The following is a 17,037-nucleotide window of genomic DNA, read 5'->3' on the forward strand; positions in this document are numbered from 1 at the left end:
TTGAAAAAGAAATCTAGAGTCGCACATCTATCTCTAGTATATAGTAGATAATCTATGAGTAGGATGTAGGTGTAGGCACAGAAGTCAGAACACTACGTCAGAACACTATTAAGGCTCCCCCACACAGCCGCGTTATTATCGGTCGATAATATCGCATGCGTTATTGCGATATCTGTTTTCAGTACATTTTTTATTAGGATGGTCATGTAGTTACACACTGCTGCGATAATAACGCCGCAATGGAAGTAGGACGTAAATGCAATAACGCATGCGATATTATCGACCGATAATAACGCGGCTGTGTGGGGGAGCCTTTACCCTAGTGTAGGGACCATAGATAATATTCTATACCTGCTACTCGCAGATAGAGTAATAAAGCTAGATACAGGAACGTTTGTTTTCTCATTTACAGCACAGATAAAGTTACTAATGTGATAAACAGAAACGCAGCTAACCTATTTTTTGTCCCTTATCGTGTAACCGATTTTTTCCAAGAATACATACAAGGAATAGGTACAACTTTAGTTGCAAAACAAACTTTGAGAATTCGTGGTGTCATTGTATTTCTCATTAGTTATTTACTTGTTTTCACAAAAAAAAAACGTTTAAAACAAATTGTTGTTACAAGTGTTGATCGGTTAATACAAATATTACTAAACAATAACTAATTGGCCCCGATTCTCTAGTCTCTCTCTAAACTAAATTTAGAGTATCTGCATCCTTTTCTTTTTACTTATGCTAAAAAAGGAACGGAACATGACTTTCACATTTAAAGACTCTAAATTTTAGTGCACAATACAAATTTAAACAGTAGGTTCGCGAGTGCGTGCTAAAATCACGGGTTTTACCATCTAAAAATTAAATTTAGAAATGTCAAACTGCTTCTGTCGTTTTCATATTACAATAGTAAGAAGAGGGTGCGAATACTCTAAAATTAGGTTGTGCTTAGAATCGGTGCCATTGGCCCCGATTCTCTAGTCTCTCTCTAAACTAAATTTAGAGTATCTGCATCCTTTTCTTTTTTTAGCATTAGTAAAAAGAAAGGGATGCAGATACTCTAAATTTAGTTTAGACAGAGACTAGAGAATCGGGGTCGTGTTATTCATCGTTACGTCGTGCTATCGCTATCTCATACGCGGTTACACAGTACTTTAATCTAGCTTTTTTTACTCAATCTACGCTGCTACTGCTGCTATGAGCAAGGAATCGTGAAATAAAAAATCAATTTTTTTAACTGGTTTTACGGCACTGGGTTCTAACTCTTTTGAGCCAGATAAACTGTGGGGCGTGGGCTAATAGTCTGTGGTAGGAACCGCAGTGCTGCCAGGTTTTAATTTCACTTTACTCATGCTTATTGCTTGTAGATTTTGAGATAATAATATGTTATAGGTATTTGTGACAGTAAGTTTTAATTATTTTTAAATTTTAATCTAAAAGAATAACCTGTTGAAATTATTTACACGAATTACTCTAAGGAAAATCAAGCTGCTAGTTTTGTTTTTCCTTAAATTTAAGGTAAAATATATTTCATGGCACCACTGAAAGTGTTTTTTTTTTGGATTTTGTCCACAGATGCAATAGAATGGAACATAGTACACCCTACACCTATACACGAACCAATTTGCAACTTTGATCCAACTTGTAGATCCAATTCCTATCGGGCTCAAGTCGGCCCCCGATCATGCTCACTCACTTGACCTGTGAGGCTGTGACATGGCTGTGACCATGAATATTTGTATTTTGTGATTAGACATAGGTAACGCACCAATAGTCTATTTTATTCGAAATTGCAATTTTCAAACGAAATCAAGCTTTTTTTCTGGTCGGTGAAATCAAGTAAAATGTGTCATGTCATTCGTAATTCTTTACATTTCCGTGCAAATAAGTGATTCTCGTGTGTTTTAGGTTTTTCTTTCTTCTTTCTTGTTGCTTTGTACCTAGCACGTTTCAGTGCTTAAACATAATATGCACTCGTGTTGTTCCGTTAATCTTTATAAAGGTTTGTAATAGGGTTTAGGGAGTAATAACCACAACTGGTGTTTTCTTTTGTCTGGTAGCAGTTGTCGATTCTTCAGCTTGGTTAGCCGCCATCTTGCCGGCTAAACTGTATTGTACTGCCGAATGAAATGAACAGTAAAAAATAGTATTGGGAAAAGAAATGGGTGCAGTATTTTAATAGAAAGCATAAAGGTATGTGGCAGATCAATAAATAATTTTGTCATAACCCTTTTCAGTGTTGTGGTCTTGGTGGTCTTAAGTCCTAAAGAATAAAAAGGATATGTTGGCTGTTGTTTTCTAGATTTAGTTGTGTCCATTGCCAATGTCTGCTAGTTGATTATTAGTTGTTCAGCAGTTGATCTTTCGGTAGAAAGTGCATTATACCTAGATGCACAAAAACAGTATTATAGGACTTTGTCATAAACTTTATCAAGTACTTTGTAGTACCTAGTTGAACTACATGAGTTTTGAATCATCATGAATTTACCTCTGGTTCGGAATACCCTTTCTATTTGAGAATATATTGGTTAAGGTCGAGCCAGACTGTTGTAAATAAGTCCTCCACATCAGTCTCCACCAGCGGTTGATTTTACAATGAAATTTTCTGTTGTAAACCGCCGGTGGAGACCAATCTGGAGGGCTTATGTACAACAGTCTGGCTCTGCCTTTAATGCTGGTTCAGTAAATTCTAATTACTATGTATAACACTAGTGCTGTGTAGGAAAGTTTTGTAGATGCCGAGCTTTGAGTGCAGTGAGACGATTTTAGTTCAGAGCAGAATAGCATAGTGGTGACCATGACTTGGGTGTGAGGCTAAATTGAAATTAAATTAAACATGCATTATTGTATGCAAAAATATTTAAAAAAAATAGGTATAGTTGGCAACCTTATCGCTTTAAAACCTGAATTTTGAGGCTAGTGCTGTAAAACCAAGAAAGAAATCTTATAACAAAAAAAATTGTTATGCTATATTTATCCTTATGATTTGATATGAGTTAGGACTCCATTTAAGTCAAAATGCAATAATTCTGGTAATAAATAAATATTCATACTCATATTCACATGTTATAAACAAAGTACAAAGTTGTTGTCAGTTTGTAATTTGTATTGTCTTGATTCTTGGTAAGTGAGTGCAAAGTTAAATTGGTTCGTACAAGCTCAGTGGTTTTGACTGAATAAAGATTAGACTGTGGGCAGTTCCTTCGTTTTCGATCAAATATGGTTGAAGTCCTGCAAATATCAAAAAAAAATTAAAACTGCAACTGAAGGGTTGTAATTCTAAAGGGTCTAAGTGTCAATTTTATTATTTAGAGATATAACAAAAAAACTTAATAAAATGAACAAATCAATGAAATAGTTATTTATTTTTACTTAAATCAATTAAAAACATATCTTATTACTATAGTAAGTCGTAAAAAATTTAAAAAAGTAGGAATCCAAGGAAGTAATGAAAAATAAACATTCATTATTTTGGAATGTCATAAGTGCCTTATGAAGTAATATTGAAAATGGACTAAGTGCCTTCATAAATAATATTGTTTAATCAAATCTTTATAGAATGCTTTATTTTTGGTGGGTATGTATGGTAACATGTCCGTCAAATCTTTCAATTTTTCTTTTGATTTCGATTTCGAGCTTAAAGTGCTGGTAAAGTGTAGTTTTTTTTCAAAGGGGAATATTCGAAAATGTTGACTAATATTACCCTATCCCCTCCAACTAAGCGTTTAGCTTGTGCTAGAAGTAGGTACGACAATAGTGCAACGGGTGGGATTTGAACCGGCGACCTTTCGGTTTTCAGTCCGCTCCTCTGACCGTTGAGCTATTGAGGCTCAGATTTGATTCCGAGACTTGCCTTTTTAGGGTTCCGTACCTCAAAAGGAAAAACGGAACCCTTATAGGATCACTTTGTTGTCTGTCTGTGTCTGTCAAGAAACCTACAGGGTACTTCCCGTTGACCTAGAATCATGAAATTTGGCAGGTAGGTAGATCTTATAGCTGACATTTGGGGAAAAATCTGAATACCGCGAATTTAGGGTTAGATCACACAAAAAAAATTAAATTGTGGTCATGAACTAATAATTAGTATTTTCAACTTTCGAAGTGAGTGACTATATCAAGTGGGGTATCATATGAAAGGTCTTAACCTGTACATTCTAAAACAGATTTTTATTTATTTTTATGCATCATAGTTTTGAATTATCGTGCAAAATGTCGAAAAAATACGACTAGTACGGAACCCTCATTGTTCGAGCCTGACTCGCACTTGGCCGGTTTTTGAAAATATTTGCACTCTGCCCCGGTACTGAGGTCATTATGCGATTCTATTAAATCACACGAGGTAACTTATTTTATCATTGCGAATCCATGAATTGTTCATATTTGTAACTTTGTAGTATTTAAAAAATCCGTTCAAGTCTTAAAAATCATTTCTGTCCATTTTAACCACTTCATATGAATTTTTGTGGCATGATTCTTGTATCATTTTTTCCACATCCTTTGGTTCAAAACACTTAAATAGGTACTTTCTTCTCTTTTCAATTTCAGCAAAATCTCGATCGTAAGACATAAAGGAGTGACCACTTACCAAGTATTTATGATCAACTTGATGATGCCCGCGACTTAGTCCGCGTGGATTTAGGCTTTTAAAAATCCCGTGGGAACTCTTTGATTTTCCGGGATAAAAAGTAACCTATGTTCTTCTCCGGGATGCAAGCTATCGCTGTACCAAATTTCGTCAACATCGGTTGAACGGATGGGCCGTGAAAGGCTAGCAGACAGACGGACAGACACACTTTCGCATTTATAATATTAGTGATCAATAATATAAAGACCATTGGCTACTAAATAGATCAAGGCGAAAAGAACCATTCTATTTTTATTTTGCCCTATGCAGTTGTCACTCCAAATAACTGCATGTTTTTTTTTTAAAGTTTTCGTTTTCTCTGAATATTTTGATCATTCGATGAAGTAGCGTCCATTTTAAACGCGTAATTTAGTCAACTGAGCGCACATAAACTATAACACCATACTAACAGCCGTCCGCCACCCGCAACCGTGGCCCGCACGCCATAACTTTGTGTGTGCGTAAAATTTTCAAACGAAACAGGTACTTGGATCCATTTGGGATATTGTTAGGTTTGGCACTTAGATTGTATTTTCGTAAAAATATTGATTTTTGATTTTTGGCACTTAGAACCCTTTAGAATTAAAACCCTTCAATTCAAATCAAAATCATGTTTATTTTAATGATCAAAATCATAAAATAAACTATTGATAATCGCTCAACATACATGGGGGTGGTTTGGATTTGGGACCCCTTAATATAAGGTATTCGACGTCACATCCCCGGCTACCCTGTATACAGCATCATCTAATTCGTGTTCCGAGGCAAGTTTCATCGTTTTGTCCGACTCGTGGATCCGTCAGAGGAATCGAGCTGGGATATAAAGTTGCTTATTGGTCGTCTTTTGTTTTTTTATGTCTGTAATGGTAACTTACAACTTTGTATTCACTAGTTAGCTTAGGCCGGGTTCCCACTACGCGGACCGGCAGATCTGCCGAAAAACCGGACACCGGACAGAGTGTTCACATTACATCGGATCCCGGAAAGAAATTCAGACAGTCCTCAGTTGAATTTGGACCTGCGCGCACAATGGACGACGAAATTGTTGTGTTGTGGTGGTATCTTAATAGAAGGCAAAATAAAAGAAACATTGGGTACACCCTATTTTACGGGAAAGATTTCACTTGGAACATTTGAAACATTAATGGGTGAACTTAGAAGAGACGAATCAAAGTTCTTCAATTATTTCGAATGACAGCAACCACTTTTGACGATTTACTGGGACGACTAGACATAAGAGTACGAGATACAAGTTTCAGAGAATGTATTTGCCCAGAACAAAGATTAGCCATATGTCTAAGGTAAGATATTTTATGCACTAGATTGCGTAATAATAGTTTTGACGTAGGTACCTACTTAAGACTGTATGAATGAATGAATGTTTGCTATGTATGTTTGTTTCATGAATGTGAATATATATAAGTGTGTGTGTGTGAGGGTGTATGTATTTGATAATCATTATGAATTAAAAATGCAAACAATTATTTAAGTATTTATTTGTACTCAAACTTAAATCCTTCAAAATCTAAGTAATCTGAGTCTTGGGAATGTATGGAACGATTACTAATGCTGATGGCGAAGCTGGAATCGGATTCGATGTCTGAGATGAAGTTGATGGTATAGATGTTGTTGCCTGTTGATTGCTACTATTATATTGCGGTAGAGTATCCAGGGTAGTGTTGATCTTGCGTAGGTATTGGCTGTTGATTGACGCTATTATGTGTGTAGTATCCAGAATACTGATCTGGTCCGGTTATCTGATTATATGAATCACGCCAATGTCCGTAATTTGGTCTTCTCATAATTCCTACTTTTAATTTTTTGCAACATTGTCATGACGCTAGCTTGAAATTCTAAAGTCTCTTCGATAGTTAAAGTGTTTCAAGATTGGTATAATGCCTTTGAAGAAAGATAGATGATGGTTTTCCTTTTCTGGGTTTATTCTGGAGTCCAAAAACTTTACCATCCTGTCATTTACCTCTTTATTATCAATTTTTTTTTTATCTTTAATTAAAGGTGAACGAAAATCTGATTCCATGCCTACTTCAGTCTCGGGTTCTTGCTTTTTTTGAACTGACTCATGTGGTGGTCGAGGTTCGGAGACTTTTTTTCAAAAACATTAATTGCTCGTGATATAATAATTTCGTGTCTTTTTGGTCGAAGATCCAGATTTAGACTCATCTTTTTGTTTCTTACTGTCTTAAGCCACGAATCTCGGATATTATTCCATTTAGTTGAAACCTGTTTTCCTGAAATCATAAAAAAATATCATAAAACAATACAATTTGTTTCTTGGTGACGTATAAAGTAATAATGTATTAACAAAAAATACTTTTTTTTCAGATATTTAGCTTCAGGATGTTCATTCAAAGAAATACATTACTCATACAGAGTAGGCGTTTCGACAATAAGTAAACTAATAAAAGAAATGACCCCACGTCATTTGGGAAAACCTAAAGACAGATTCCTTAAGCTGCCTGATACTGAGAGAGAATGGAATGGAGGACATCGCTTCAGGATTCGAAAGAAAAGCCAACTTTCCTCACTGTCTTGGAGCAGTAGATGCAAACATATCAGAATTTTGAAACCAGCCAAGAGTGGTTCTATGTTCTTTAATTACAAGGAGTATTATTCTTTTGTATTAATGGCAGTTGTCGATTCAGAGTACCGATTTATTTTTATTAGTGTGGGCTCATTTGGCAAGGAATGCGATTCCAGTATATTAAAGGATAGTACATTTTGGCAAAAGATCAATGATGGTACTTTAAATGTACCAAAGCCTAGACCGCTTCATGAAAACTTGCACGAAGAATTACCGTTTATACTTGTTGGCGATGAAGGCTTTGCTTTAACACCTAATCTCCTACGTCCATATGGAGGTACACATTTGAATACTGATAAAAAGATTTTTAACTATAGACTAAGTCGAGCAAGAAGGTATGTTGAGTGCGCTTTTGGTATTCTGGCAAATAAGTGGCGAATAATCCATCGAGCTATAGATCTCAACGTAGACACAGCAATTCAAGTAATTAAAGCTTGTGCAGTCTTACATAATTTTGTAAGAGAAAAAGATGGTATAAATTTTGAAAGTTACCAAAATATAGAACATAGACAAGAAACTACACTCATGAATCGAAATGTGTCGAGTCGAGGTGGCCCTAATGCCAACGCTATACGGACATCATTTACTAATTATTTTGTTTCAGATATTGGTTCCGTTCCGTGGCAGGCAGCAGCTATAAAATAAAATTATCAATGCATTTACATTCTATCAATAAAACATTAAAAACTCACCGTACTGTTTTCTTTCTTTTTCATCCAGTTCATCGAAGTTTGGTTTCAGTATTAAACATACTTCACGCCATGCTGCTAACTTTAAGTTTTTGTCTTTATAAACGTCTTCGGTCTTATCCCACAGAACAGGTCTCTCTTGGACAAGCGTAATTAAAGTTTCTGCTTGAATATCCATGCTAAACGTCTACTTTTACCAGAACATGCGAGCCGAATGACGTGAGTGGAACACGGGCGGGGCGAGGGGAGCACGAGCAGGGCGAGCGGGGGACAGATACCGGCACAAACTCGTTCACATTACTCCGGGCCCGGTCGTTCTACCGGCAATTCGTAGTGACAAAACGTTCGGTAGAAATGCCGGGCTCGGCAAAAATGCCGGACCCGGGATAATGTGAATAGCTTCATATAAATTGTACAGCCACTAGCTCTTCCGGCAGATTTACCGGCGCGGCAGATCTGCCGGTCCGGCGTAGTGGGAACCCGGCCTTAGTTGCTGATTCGCCTTCCTCTAACCGTTTAGTAATTTCACATTTATCTTTCATAGAAAGCACAACACGTTTTCGTTTAGGCATTTTAAATATTTTAAATCAAGAGTTTACTTTCACAAATTTAGTTAATAGCGGCTGCTTGGGAGTGTCATAGAGTACAACGAAGCAGTGAGCACTGTAGCGCGGGAGTAGTTCGGATAAGCGGTCGTTCGGTCGAACGTCTGTTTGAATTATTGCTTTCTACAAACTCTGCGAGCTTGTTTTGTAAGTTTATTCTTTGGTGAATATTTGAGGATCATTGTCACAGTTTTTAGCCTGACACCGAACTGATTCAATAATGCCGCAGCTATTTGGAAATCTTGCATCGTGTGGGGTAACGATTTGTTGCAATATTCTTGACGTTATAATTCAAAATTACGCTTTAAATGGCCATTACCCATTTCCACTACCCATCTGCAAAGAGTAACATATCTTGTCCTGTTTCCTTGTGGTGTAGGATAGTTTTCTTCTTTACCCCAGACTTTTTAGCGTGTCTCTGTAATTTTTTGCGAACGCGGTTTCGGTCTACATATTTTTTTTGTATTTTACCAGGATTGTGACCTATATTTTTTTTGGATGTGTGAATGAATAGCCATTATATCTTCCTCTTTAATTTTATTATATAATGGACTGTAAGGTTTTTTTCGCTTACTGGGCAAATTATGCGACTCCATTGGTGAATAATAAAAGACTTTTTTGGGTTTCTTAAATGTCATTAGTTCTTCTGTGCAAACTTTGTGTATAATAATAGTTTTTGTCCTTACCATGTCTTCTATGCCATGAAGAACTGTAAAAACATGTTTGCAGTGCGCTTCTAATCCACTTCCTCCATAAACGTGACACTGGCGAAACACTCTGTGCCCAGCTGGCACACCTAAAAGCCAATAATTGGGAATTGAATTGAACTAATCCACTTCCAGCTGTACATTCACAGTGGCTCTCCTCTATCATTCCATAATTATCCATTTTTAGTAAAACTATGTACAGGAGTTTCTTCATTTGGCATTTGCTTTGCATTGTGCATGAAAGTAGGCATAGTTTCCCTCAAAGGCAACACGAAGGGTTACCAAACCTCTACCTTCATACAGAATTCTTCCTTTGGTGTTCACTTGAAACCTAAAATAATAAACAGGTATGTAAGTATGTGTTATTTATTCTGGATCATAATCAATAACAAAAGAAGAGGAATAGATCATGATATTTGTTCAGTAAAGCCAGTTGTTTTTCGCGTTCCTTCTCAGTCTGTGCCATTTTGGAAATCTGCAGTGCTTTGACTAGGTTTTGGTTTTTTACCAGAAGATCCTCCAGAGGATCCTCTGCTGCCGCCATTATGTGGCAACAGAAATGTTGGAGAGCTAAATCGAAGGACCGTAAGAATTATCAAAATTTATGAAAAGGTTCTACATATTTTTTTGTATTTTACCAGGATTGTGACCTATATTTTTTTTTTGGATGTGTGAATGAATAGCCGCTTCACTATTCCATGAAGTTACTGCTCCATAACATCTTTCTGTAAAGTTCTCTTTTTTGCGGCATTTTTAATATCATTTTTTTTAACGTTGTCCATACATAACATACCCTTGTATGTTAACCACCTAGCACTTTTGTTGTATTCCCTCATTTTTATGCCCTCCGTGTCATTTGATGTATACAAGTCATTTTTACAACTTTTAAAAACTTTTCTTGCTTTGCGCAAAACAACCTGTAACATATTCTAAAGCTGAATTTATTGTTGGATTATTTTAAAAAAAATCAAATCTACAATTACATTGGTGTCTATGTGATCATAATTAATTTCTGCCGAATTATTCGTTTCGTTTTTCGCCTCTTCCAAGGTTGTTAAATACTTCACATGTATCTTCTTCACAATTTGACCCAGGAGAATAGCTACTATTCATTAAAAGTGAGGTAAAAGAGAAATTCATTCGGATTAATCAATTAATTACTTAAGTGTTGTTTGAGGATTTCACAAAGAAGAGTCGTATTCCAGCCGTGTTAATCAGTAATCATGAAATGAAAAAACAAAGTAAAGCCAGAAACAAAAAAAAAATTAAAAAAAAGTTTTTGTTCAGTATTCAGTATTCCCTTTCCTTGCTCGGATAATATTATGTAACGACGGCCGTTTAGTTTTCTCCGCGAATTTGTCATTTGACTTTGTAGAAGCACACCAAAAGCTGGATTTAGGTATTGATTAAATTTTTCAAAGTATTCCCTTTCTGACAGAGCCTCTAAAAAACATTTTCTACTTGGTGGGGCATTTTACTTTGTTTTAAGAACCTTTTCAGTCTGTATATTTCATTAAGGTATTTTTTGCATTTCCGGTTCCGGCCGTCAAGCGATAAAGTTGTGTTGTAAAGTGTCTCCACGAAATAAATCAAATTTGCTGTGAAAGTTCGATATCCGCCTTCTTTTCTTGTCTGCAAAGCTCTTTTTCTGTTAAATGCCTATTGAAACTGTCACACAACTTCACTTTGTCATCACCAACAGTATTATTGAAAGACAAACATAGTGAACATTGGTCTTTTTTTCGGCTTGTGAAAAGCGATATTAAATTCTGTCTGGAAAATGTGATCATAAGCCCATTGTTTTACAATAGATTTGTTGTTCAGATCACACCATTCTTTGTACTGGCGGTACATCATACACAAATTCAAATCACCATCTAGGTAAGTCTTGGTTGAACTTGCGCGACAATAATGTGATTCTTTTCGAGGGTATGAATTTGTGTTCACGCACTGCATCTTTATCAACTTCAGCTATACATTTATTTAAATTGCCGTGTTTTCCTCTATTATCTTCTTCTATCACTCCCGTAGGGCCAGCTTTTTTGACATTTCTGTAATGTCACAGTTGACTATATTACTAAAATCGAGAGCTGCAGTTAGTACTTGTTCACGTTGGAAAGCGCGGGCGCGGCGGCGGGTGCGGGCCCGGAGAAGTGGCGAGTTCGTGTTCACATTAGCCGCCAGGCGTTTGCGCGAGTGTGACGTGTTGTCAGAGATTGTAAACATGGACGACGATCTTTTATTTTTAACCGAAAATTCATATCTAAAGTGGGAGATGTTAAAAATTAGAATTGGTGTGCACGAAATTAATAAAGAAAGAGAACAGTATGGTGAATTTCACACTTTATATAGTAATTTGAGAGAACATCCTTCAAGATTTTTTGGATATACCAGGATGACAGTCAACTGTTTTGATTACATATTGGATTCAATAAGGAGTGAGATTTCAAAAGTAGACACAAATTTTCATAAAAGCATAAAACCCGAAGAAAGACTATTTGTAACTATAAGGTGAGTTTAAAAAAAAAAAGAATTTTCGTAGTTAATTATATTTAAAGTTTAATTTCCATAATTTGATGTGTTATATTCGTAACTATTGTAACTATGGTAAGCCTGGGACGTGAAACTATTCATTTCATTCATAACAACTTCTGTAATTTTGTTTCTCGTACGTAATTTTTGCATAGGAGTAAACTCCTTCATGTACGGCAACAGACTTTTAAAAAATAACAGGTCTTCGCAATCTTGTTCTTGCCTTTCGCTGCTTTGCGACAGTTTAATTTGTAATAATTCCAACTTTTTCTTCTCTAATTCCATGAATTCCTGTCTTACATCTTGTGCACATTTACGTTTGGTGCTCGTATATTGTGTACTTGTAGATGAACCAGCTATTGACTGGGGAGTTGGGGACCGTTCATTATTATCACTACAGTTTCCATCAGCAGTTTCATCTAAATTGCCTTCATTTAATTCTGGGGTAACGTCATCTTTTATAAACGGCATCATTTGAAAATATGGCCACATTGAAGTGTTTTGATCAGTTCCAGCATCTCCAGAACGAGAAACCGGAATTTTTTTAAACTCTTTCATAAATTGGTCCCGAATATTCTTCCATTTTTTTCTTAAAGCCTTTTCTATAAAAATTAAATATTGTTTAGTGTTGATGCCTTATATAATTTTAGTAGGTATATAAAGTAATTAGTATAGATATATTTAAATTTTACGTAATAATTGTATTTTTTTTATATGTTTCAGATATCTTTCCACTGGGTTGGCATTTCGATCTTTGGCTTATAGCTTTCGTTTGGGTGTTAGTACAGTGTCTGAGATTGTTTATAGTACCTGTGAAGCTATTTGGAAAAAAAATTTGAATTTCCACATGCCACTGCCATCTGAAGACCAGCTTAAGCATATTTCTTCAGATTTTGAGAAAATGTGGAACTTTCCTAACTGCATTGGCAGCTTAGATGGTAAACATTGTAGAATTAAACGACCTAAACGATCAGGATCGGCATTTTTTAACTACAAGCATTATTTCTCTATTGTTTTGCAAGCTGTGGCTGATGCGAACAAAAGATTTTTAACTATTGAAGTGGGAGGTAGAGGAAAGCAAAGCGACGGCGGTACATTCAACGCCTCGTCCCTGAACTGGTTACTCGAAAGAGGCGCATTCAATATTCCAGAACCAAGAACATTACCCAATTCTAATATTACAGCTCCATATGTTATAGTAGCCGATGAAGCTTATCCTCTTAAAGAGTATCTTATGCGTCCATATCCACAAAGAACATTGAATCAAGAGAGAGAACATTTTAATAATAGATTGTCAAGAGCGAGAAAAACCGTGGAGTGTGCATTTGGAATTTTATGCAATAAATGGCGAGTTTTGTTAAAACCTATTGAAACTGATGTTAAACATGCACGCCTGATTATCAAAACCGCTTGCTTATTGCATAATATTGTAATTGATATAGATGGTTACAATTTCAATGATGAGTTAACAACTGAAACTCAGCACCAAAGGCGACAAACTAGAAGAAACAACAATCCATCAAATCGAGCTAAACAAATTCGGAGTTTATTCACGAAATATTTTTGGGAGAACAATCGTTTAATATATACGTCGCCATCTTTGTAATATATTTTTGTATCTTTTGTAGTCTGTCATAATATTCCTTTAGAAAAATAAAAAGTTAAAAATAGGTACCCACAATATTTCATTTACTCACCCTCCATTTCAGGAAACAATTCCGCAATTTCCTTCCATAGCTTATTGAGAATATTTCTGTTCATATGATGCCTGTGTTTGCTTTGCCAAATCGGAGTTCTAGCCTGAACAGCACTAATAAACTCTTCTGTATTGAAAGACATGATGGAGACGTGCTACCGTTTCTAGCGACAAGTTCATACTGGTTGAACTTACCTGACGTCGCGAGTGAATCGCGCGCTCCGCCGCTAGTTCGACGTAAACACACACAAACATCTCACGCGTTTGATATTGCCGCGAGCGGCGCGCGCGCGCCAGTCGCTAGCTTGCCCGCTACTTAGACCGCACGTGCGTTTCGTATGTGAACACTTGGATATTACGCCATATGTTTGATATTTCGTGACCGCGCCCGCCACCGCGCCCGCGAGTCAACGTGAATGACTACTTATCCAGCCTTAGATGAATATGCGCAACATGCCTGTGACGCAGGAGGAAATGATAAAAAGCTGTCATTATGTCCTCTTGTTTTCTTCCCGCTACGCTATCATTCCAGAGTACAGTGAGAGGTTTGAACTCATTGGTTATTTTGCCTATTGGTGCAAACGCTTGATTGAATGCCACAAGGCGTTTACAGAAAGCTCTCGCAGGGGTACTAGTCAAATTTAGAAGCTTTTGAATTGTGGGTATTGATTCTTTAAAAAAAACACATTTTTATTTTAAGACATTTATTTTCTTTTAAACCTTTTTTTAAACTTGATATATGCATTTCGCAAAACTTCAGGTAGGGCTTTGCCCTCAAGTCTAGTGACATCTGTGCCCTTCAAAATTTTATTTATGCTATTACACCAATTAGAATAGAATAGAATAGAATGTTTTTTTATTCATGTAAACTTTTTACAAGTACTTATGAACAGGTAGTTTTAATTTACCACTGGTTCAGAATGCTGATCCTACCGAGAAGAACCAGCAAGAAACTCGGCGAATTAAATAATATACATATTTTAATAGTGTACCTAAACAAGGCGGAAATTATTTGTTCTTATGAATGGTTATATGGCATAGTGTGATTTCGTTATCATCAACCAATTCTTTGATATCCGTGCTTATAGTTTTTAGCAAAATTTTTTTATGACCTTTTTCGTTTAAATAATTGTTTGTGTGGTCAAAAACTTCACCAAAGTATTTTGCAATGGTTTCTGCAGGGTAAGTTATTTTTTTTTTATATTCTTTATATTCTTTTGTGTTGATCCAGCTGTGCAATTCACTAGCATTTTCTGTTGTTAGGCTTTTCTTGCACCTCTCAGTCCTCTCACAGTGGATCTTTAATGCATTCATGACTTTCCTAACAACTCACCCTGCAGTATAAGCACAAAACGTTTTTCAAAGTGACACACTTGCGACTTTTTTTAAGGTGTACTTTTACTTCGCAAAACATCACAATTTATAAACTTAAGTCACTTTTTGAGTCTTTTCTCACACTGTGGAAACTTATGTAATATAGCGTCCTCTCGCGTACTATTACAACCGGGAACACAGCACTTGTCAGCACATTTCAATAAATCCTGAAAAGGGCCTTTGGAAGTGGATGGACGCTTGTCCATCCTCGCGCGGCTCTAACGGCGCGTGGGAGCAGTCGTCGCGCCACCCAATCGACCACCGGCTGGTGAGATCGGGCATCTCCAGGTGATAGTTTCGCGAAACTGGCTGAGGTTTTAGACACTAAAACCCTTCTTCGCAGGTGGGGCACGTGCACTGTGGACGACTGTAGCAAATCGGAACTTCCATCAAATGTTTAGTGAAGTTCCTCAATTATTAGAAATACCAAGTGAGAGAACTTCTCAGTGAATATTTGGTGCCGAGACACCTAGGATTATACCATATAAATAGACAGCAATAGTATGTACTGATGGACATTTAATTGATGTTCTGGGCCCCTATCCAGCCACCACTTCTGATGCTGATATTATGAAAAGGGATTTTTTAAATGGAAGACCGTTACAAAAATACTTCCTTTAAGGTGATGCTTTTATACTAGACAGGAGCTTTCGTGATTCATAACCCTTGCTGCATCAATGTGGATATAGGACTCATTGGAAGAGGGTGAAACACAGCTTTCAACAAGTGAAGCAAATAAATCAAGAGCAGTCACCATATGTCGTTGGGTTGTGGAGGTTGTGAATGGAAGATTCAAAAGAGATTTTAAACTATTGCTATATACACTCGGCGTCAAAAAAATCGCACCTTTCAAAAACCTTTGTGCTGTTCCAATAAAAGAAAAATAATTAATTGAATTGTTTTTGTGCTCTCCATTTCATCCCCTTTCAAATGATACCCAACATGACCCTCATTATTGATGTCAAATAAGGTTTAAAATTGTTTGAAGTAGATTTTTTGAAAGGTGCGATTTTTTTGACGCCGAGTGTATAACTACTAAAAGTTTTATGAAAGATTTTGAGGTGGCTGCTGCTCTTTTAAACAATTTTCACCCTCCTATAATCACTATTATAAATGTGAAAGTGTGTTTGTTTGTTGGTTTATTGGTTTGTCCTTCAATCACGTCGCCACGGTGCAACGGATTGACGTGATTTTTTGCGTGGGTATAGATAAAGACCTGGAGAGTGACATAGGCTACTTATTATCCCGGAAAACCAAAGAGATCCCACGGGATTTTTAAAAATCTAATTCCACGCGGACTAAGTCGCGGGCATAAGCTAGTAAATATTATAAACAGAAAATGAAAAAGGCGTAGATCTAATTTTGAAATAATAACTGTACAAAATGATAATTTAAATGATTATCCCCAGCTTACCGATAATTAACTTGTTCTAGTCGCATGTCAAATAAAGCAGGCACGTTCCTACTATGGTGAGAATGTAAGGGGTAATGATGGCTAGAAGTGCGCAGGGAGGTCAGGAGCAGGCTATTTCGAAAGCTGTGAGCTTCAATTACCTCATGGTTAAGGGGACGGATTCATTCAAGATTAAGTTCATTTTTTATTTGAAGTAATAATTGGTTTAGACTTAATTAATGTCTTTGATCGTTAACACCTTGGCAATTTAAAATAAAAAATAAATAAAAATAAAAATCTTTTTTATTCGAATAAACTTTTACAAGTTTATTCGTTTTCATTAATGGCTACGAAACTTTGATTCTGTGTATCCCATTTTAAATTTTCATTTAACACACAAACGTTTGGTGATTGTGTGTCAGTATCGCATTTGAATGAACTTAAATACATGTTTATATAGTGCAAACAAAGTAAAGGGTCTTCCAATAGGCACGTCCTAACTTTGACAGTTGGTAGCAGCCATCTTGTTGAAGCTACATCTGTCAAATTGGTTGTCATTTATTCATTCTGTTTTGCCAAATCATCATGGATAGCTATAGCATTCAACAACAAAACACAAATGATAGAAATGTTTTATCAAAATGAGTGTTCTGTTCGGGCAACGCACCGCGCGCTTCGCCCACTGTCACTTCACGTCACTGTCAACGGCGAGCCCTATAGGTCGATGATTACCAACTTTTTTTGGCATGAACTGGATCATCTGATTAAGCTGCGTAATCAAAGTCATTCTCGATATAAAGCAAAATGAGTCACATAAA

General features: G+C 36.4%; 2 protein-coding genes across 2 annotated transcripts; one reads left to right on the top strand and one right to left on the bottom strand.

The window, feature by feature from the left end:
• Nucleotides 1–1,630: 1,630 nt before the first annotated feature.
• LOC138404253 (uncharacterized) lies at nt 1,631–16,516 on the top strand. Its single transcript, XM_069507798.1, is given in 12 exon segments — nt 1,631–5,702; nt 5,705–5,740; nt 5,743–5,808; nt 5,811–5,922; nt 6,965–7,055; nt 7,057–7,081; nt 7,084–7,118; nt 7,120–7,183; nt 7,186–7,500; nt 7,828–11,735; nt 12,480–15,094; nt 15,170–16,516. Coding segments are annotated over 10 exon segments (837 nt in total). The 5' UTR covers nt 1,631–5,650; the 3' UTR covers nt 7,869–11,735; nt 12,480–15,094; nt 15,170–16,516.
• LOC138404254 (uncharacterized) lies at nt 11,767–13,595 on the bottom strand. The gene is made up of 2 exons (XM_069507802.1): nt 13,454–13,595; nt 11,767–12,358 (listed from the first exon to the last, which is right to left on the bottom strand). Exons 1-2 carry the CDS (start codon nt 13,593–13,595, stop codon nt 11,784–11,786), a joined length of 717 nt encoding a protein of 238 aa, XP_069363903.1. The 3' UTR covers nt 11,767–11,783.
• Nucleotides 16,517–17,037: the final 521 nt, after the last annotated feature.

The sequence above is a fragment of the Maniola hyperantus genome, chromosome 26, assembly GCF_902806685.2.
Source record: "Maniola hyperantus chromosome 26, iAphHyp1.2, whole genome shotgun sequence".
Taxonomy (NCBI): domain Eukaryota; kingdom Metazoa; phylum Arthropoda; class Insecta; order Lepidoptera; family Nymphalidae; genus Maniola; species Maniola hyperantus.

Coding starts and splice junctions, on each gene's coding strand:
- LOC138404254 (XM_069507802.1), bottom strand. CDS start 13,595: ATGTCTTTCAATACAGAAGAGTTTATTAGTGCTGTTCAGGCTAGAACT. Junction 12,359..13,453: donor ATTGTTTCCTGAAATGGAGG/GTGAGTAAATGA, acceptor TAATTTTTATAG/AAAAGGCTTTAAGAAAAAAA.